This window comes from Sander lucioperca, chromosome 17 (assembly GCF_008315115.2).
Source record: "Sander lucioperca isolate FBNREF2018 chromosome 17, SLUC_FBN_1.2, whole genome shotgun sequence".
Lineage (NCBI taxonomy): Eukaryota > Metazoa > Chordata > Actinopteri > Perciformes > Percidae > Sander > Sander lucioperca.
In genome coordinates this window covers 30,947,521-30,953,704 of record NC_050189.1, presented here as the reverse complement: position 1 = coordinate 30,953,704, position 6,184 = coordinate 30,947,521, and the positions used below count along the sequence as shown (strand labels likewise).

At 41.6% G+C, this 6,184-nt stretch overlaps 1 protein-coding gene across 3 annotated transcripts in view; it reads left to right on the top strand.

Annotated features, from left to right (window-relative positions):
- rtn3 (reticulon 3) overlaps window positions 1-6,184 on the top strand; it is a 34,236-nt gene that overhangs the window by 14,722 nt on the left and 13,330 nt on the right. For all 3 annotated transcript variants that reach the window (XM_031290295.2, XM_031290288.2, XM_031290302.2), the window contains one exon: window positions 5,191-5,398. In XM_031290295.2, coding sequence (XP_031146155.1) covers window positions 5,191-5,398 — 208 coding nt within the window. The remainder of the gene's footprint in view (window positions 1-5,190; window positions 5,399-6,184) is intronic.

The window sequence follows — 6,184 nt, the reverse complement described above, 5'->3', positions numbered from 1 at the left end:
GTGTCTGTTTTAGATATTGTATACATGTAGGAACAGGCTTTATGGCAAGAAAAAAAACACCCATTTGGTGATCGCAAAAAAGACCTCTTTCCAGCTAGTAGTTGTCACTTATTGGCACCTGTCAGCAAGGAGTTATACAAGAAGCGCATAAAGACCTTAGCATTCTACACTTTCATACAATTCACTTGTCTTTTTTCTTACAGTTTTAACAAAGTTTAGCTCTGTTGAAGAATTCTACTAGTTTGTATGAGCACATTCTTTCGTCCCATGGTGTGCACTAACACAACCCATAGTCAATGGTACCATTTATTACAGCATGACGGCACATGTGCAGACTAAATGCCAAAAAGGAGTCAGGTAATTGGAGCAGGTGTTCTCGTGTCAGAATGTCTAAATACCTGATACAAAAAAGAATACAGACACAGCTCCCTGGGAGAGACACACCTCCCAATGTCCAGGAAAGCCACCTTTGGGCTTACATGTAATGCTAAATGGCATTCTAAAGTTATGATAAACTTTATTGGATATCATATTGCCCACCCCCGATCACATGTCTGAAGAGACTGTGTCAAGTAGTTAGTTACATAATGCATCTATAGAACTACGATACAGAAAAATATGTGTTGAATGTCATACAGGCTTATTTGACAGTATATTAAAGCTGTAGAGAATGCAGTTGTCACAGAGTTTTGCAGCCAAACAGTGTAGTGTGCAAAATGGACACAAAGGCGGCATATGGTCTAGTGATCCTCACTACATTTGCGCGTTTGACCCTCTCCTGCCCTCTGTCCTTTACAGCTCGGCAGTGGTCCATTGACAGAGAGTGGGTGGGGGTTTAAATATGGTGCCCAAGTGTTGGCTTGCAAGAACCTTGGAAGTCATGGGGTACAGTCAATCCCCAGTGTCGGGTTTCTGTCTTTTTGCAACTTTCCACAGAACACTTGGTAAAGACCATGACATGATGACGAGGCATGGTACAAAAAAACTAAATAATGCCAAAGAAATTGCATATCTCCCAAATGATTTTGTTGTTGTAATTCATACTCAGGTTTTAGGCAAGATGCCATCTTGGGAAATGGTGCTTTCTGGTCTTTCAGTCCTCACTTGTCCAATCCTCCTCTCTTCATTCAAGTCCAGCTGCCCTTTTTCCTCTAAAAACTATGTCTAGCCTATGAGCACAAGCTGATATAAACCAGTCTGTTTCTATGCATCACAGCTTCCTGTGATGTGTGTTACTCTCCATTAAAAGTTGACCAGAGCAAGGGCAAAGTACTGGTGGGTATTATTACATTGACATTAGCCAGTTCTGCAGTACCCTCCCCTTCTCTGCAAAGATGATCTCTATTCCACACACACATGCACAGAGGCTGGTATGCAGACATTAATCCTAACGCATTCAGTGGTACGTCTACATGTGTTGAATATTTTAACCTAGAGTTGGCACACCAGAGAATAGTGTGCTGGTGCTCTAGCAACCAAAAACTAAGTGAAAGTGTGCAGAAAGGGCCTACAAGTTTGGCTTCATTTTAAAGCTATTATGTTCATTGCTCCGTGAAGCTTGCTAGCAGTTCACATATTGTAATTGTTTCCTTATTGTGATATTAATGACTTAGTGTTGAAGAAGAAGCACTGTTTTGTGTCATGTTCTGTATAGGAGCCTGTGTTGTTGAAGCCGCCCCCTCCAGCTATGAGCTTGAGCTATTTTAGTGCTTCTCTGCAGTGCTACTCCACAACTCGTGTTATTAGGCGAGTTTGTTTCAGTTGGTGTGCCTGTTGTCAGGTCGGATACAAGTTTTTGGTCAAAGAACCCCCTTGTCAGAAATTCAATCGCAGCCATCTGCCAGTGAAATTCACACAGTGGTAGCAAAAAGTCATTCTCTAAATTTCTTTGCAGGCTCGTTTTAATACCAGACTTGTGTTCGGGGCCTCAAAGATTAGTTTAAATCAAGCATTCCATTAGTGGTCAGATTTGTGTTAATTCTCTGTGTGAAGATTTGTAAAGTGAAGGAAAGGCACATGTGAATACTTGAGTCAAACTGACCCTGGATCACCGTTTGGTATTTGATTCCCTACCAAGGTTTCTGACATGGACCTCTACTGTCTTGTTTGTTACGGTTATTAGTTTGTTTTTAGTCAGAAGAAATAACTTCAGTTAGGATATTAATGGGGTCACCTGAAAAATAGACCAATGTTTAAACAGGCCTAATGGCTTGTTACTTAAAATAACCCTATTGCCACATACTCCATTGGAACAGTTAGTAATTACACTGCTCATAATGTATCATGGCTACCCATCATTGTTTTTGGTTTTCCAGCCAAACGACTTTGCTCTCATCAACCTGTTTTCAGTAAAAAAAATCTCTGATAACTCCACTGTACACTACGTGCCCAAACCGAAACAGCAGGCAGACAGTTAGCAACTAGCTACTGGAGCATTTAGCATAGTTGCTACTGGAGCATTTACCAGCTAATGTGACCGATATGTTTCTCAGGAGGTGATTGAGACCAAACCACAGCTAAAAGGAGAGTGAATTGTTAGCCCTGCTGTTATCAACATTATTTTACTGAACCGTTACTGACAGAATATTGGTCCTGACTGGTCACTGATGGGATTGGGTAGGGTTATGTACAGTATTATAGTGCCCAGTTGTCTGTCTGCTTATGTGCCCACTCTGAGACAAAATGGCACATGGCTTAGATTCAGATGACATGGACACTGCATGCCTAAGGATTTATTCACTGCATCAGTGGTGACAACAATTCCCTGCTCTTACATAGAGTTTAACATTTGCTTTCCATTGTGTGGATTTAAATCATGCTAGAGACCTTAAACATCCTTTCCTGAAGCAGATGGATTGCAGAACATATGATGTAATTTAATTCAAAGCTGGTAAAGTGTGCCAGTGGTCTCAAGTGGTGCAGTCGTTACCTGCATGAGCAATGCCTATGCTTCTGATGCAGTTCTTAACCTATGAAAAGAAGTCCTGGAATGTGTTAGCAAACACCTTTTTATACTTTATATTTGAATTGTCACTTATAATCGCAGTAGAAAGGTGCATAACATTGTTCCGTGGTCTGTCTTGGTTTGTGTTGGTCCAGCCTGTTTCTCCTCAGTCCTGTGTGTGTGTGTGTGTGTGTGTGTGTGTGTGTGTGTGTGTGTGTGTGTGTGTGTGTGTGTGTGTGTGTGTGTGTGTGTGTGTGTGTGTGTGTGTGTGTGTGTGTGTGTGTGTGTGTGTGTGTGTAGCTTTAAGAGCAGCACGCAGCACAGTGAAAGCAGGACACTGCACCTCAGCAGCCACTGGGACTTCAGCAGAGTAGAGTCAGGGCGAGAGACGATGGAGAGAGATAATGAACAAGGGCCGTCAAGCTCTGGCTGCCTCCCTGTGTGTAATGCCAGCAAAGCATGCTGGGAGGACACACACTACTCTGCAGTGCAGGTTGAGGGAACCCCGCTTATTGCTGCTGTCAGATAGAAACGGCACATCTCCAAGGAAGTTAACTTTATTTCTGGCTTGATCATCGTGCAATTGAATGTTTCAAAGGGTTTTTATTAATCTACTTGTCTCCAAATGTTGTCACCCCACTGACTTGCTAGATGAAAACTTGGTCAGCAGCACAAATGTGCATGCATCATTCAAGCAGCCGATAATTAAAATTTTATTGGAGTTTTAATGTCCCTGAGGATGGGCTTGGTTAGAATTTCAGCGGTACAGTGTGCTAACCTCGACAATCCAGCTGCATTCTTACATTAACTCATAGCTATCTTTATAGCTAGGCTACTTCCATGCTTGCTAATAACTTCTTTGAAGAGTTTGGTCTCCGAGCTTGACAGCGTTGTGTGAAGAACAAAGATAGACTAACTTATCAGAGCTAACTTGAATGCATCAGTTTTGGATGATCATGTTTTGATTCAGAATGTGCACGGAGAGGAGGGGCTATTCACAGACGGATCCATTGTCAATGTAGAGAAAGAGAACCAATGCACTGCATGCAGCTCCACAATGAATATTAAGATGATACCCATTTTTAATATTGAAAAAAATACAATGTATGCGAAACACTGCATACTGTACATCTCTGACACAGTACTAACCTAAACTTCTACCTGCTTTAAAATAAGCATGAACATAATATCATCTATAGGAATTAAAATTCCCACTTGATTCCACACCTAAGTTTAAGCCAAAGTTGGGCTGGTGATGGCATAATATGTGATATAAGCTCTCTTAAACAACACAGGTCTTTTGGATTTTTAAAAATGTGATTTATGCTTTATATATTTCTGACTGTATGGCAGTCGGTTTCCTAGTGTGTGTGTGTGTGTGGGTGTGTGTGTGTGTGTGTGTGGATCCTATATAACGTGTGTTCCCATTAAACTAGCTGGAGCACTGAAGCCTGAACCGTCCCTGAGGCATCAGCCCACGTGGTTTCTCCCCCACTTACAGAAGGCTTTTTTAAATGTACCCTTTTCCCAATGCAGAGGGAAGGCGTGGCGGTCTGAGTGCCAACCCATTCCAGCATTACATAACTGCTTTGTATAGAGGCTGTCACTTTTGCATGCAAGACTTCTCACAGGACATGCATACCAACACAAAGCGGGCATCTAAGGCAATGTGCCTTCCTCTGTGATGTGTTATTGGGCCAGAGTTGCCATGTAGGAGTTTTCTCCAAGCCTGGCTGATCTCCTGGCCAATACTAGTATTTTCTCAATAATGCAGCCAGCTGCAAATCAATTTTACTGCTTTTCAATGTCTTAATAAACTGTAAATTCTCACCTAGTTGCCAGGGCCTTTATTTACCTCCGCTGCGGCCAGGCTTCTATTTTGAACAGGTTTCTAAAAGAGTACTTCCTTTAAACGAACTCGACAAATTTAGACTCCATTGAGATCCTTTTAAAATATTTTAGGTTGATATAATAGTCTAGGTAAATTCTACCAAACAGAGCTATAAATTCATGGGCTTACTGTTACTTACTGTAATATATATATATATATATATATTATTTTTTTTTTTTTTTTTTTTTTTAATGAAAAAACTAAAAAGTCATTACAGGTTTCTGGACTATTCATACGTAACTGGGTTTAAGGACAAACCATAATATTCCAACTTGATATCATGATGTTGTATTGTAGGCCAGTTCTGAAAAACCAATATTAGTCTAACCCCCTCCCCGTAACCACCTCTCTGCAGTTAAGGATCTGATCCATTGGCGAGACCCCAAGAAGTCGGGCTTGGTGTTTGGGCTGTCCATGCTGCTGCTGCTGTCGCTGGCAGCCTTCAGCGTCATCAGCGTGGCCTCCTACCTGCTGCTGGCCCTGCTCTGCGTCACCATCACCTTCCGCATCTACAAGTCTGTCGTCCAGGCCGTGCAGAAGTCCGGCGAGGGACACCCCTTCAAGTGAGACCAAATCCTCTACTTAACTTTACATGTCCTTACTTGTTGTGTGAAAGAATTGATTGACCTGGGTTTGATCAGGCCAAAAAATGCTTCTTGTTTGATGCTCAAATTGGCAAAGTATTGAGTGTTTCTGTCAGGACCTTTCATATGTCTGTGTGAAAACCAAAACCAAAGTGACAAAATTAAGGAAACTGACTTTCATTGATTTCTTTTGAAACACTTCCTTCTGAATGTGAAGACATGAGACTTGTGTGCAGGCCGATAGCAGCTGAGGTAACAGTATTACGTAAAGTTGTAGCTAGGTTGCTTAATGCTACCGGATGCATTCAGACGCTTTGCACATGCAGAACAAAACATTCACCCACAAAAAGATTTAATATCCCACCCGTCTGTATGGAATAATGTAAGGAGCATAAATCGATTGGGATTCCGCTGAGCCATGTTGCTGCCTTGCAAGGCCACGTTTTAAACCACTGTCTCGTCTAAACCATTATGCTACACGCAGCTCTAAAGACATGAATGGCATCGCCTGACATAACCTCTGCATCTTCACATTATATTTATAGAACAACTTTTATGGTGGAGCCAGAGCCCAAGCTCCAGAGAGAGTATGCAGCTCCTCTTCAGAGTCACAACACTAAATCCTCCTCGTAGCTCATTTTAGCCTTTAAACCAAATAATTCAAAAAAGGAGACCATGGAAATTGATTTGGTAGTAAAATAGCACAGTTCTACCATTGAGCAGCTGGAATATAGCTATTTACCATTGTAAAGTAATAAGATGGAG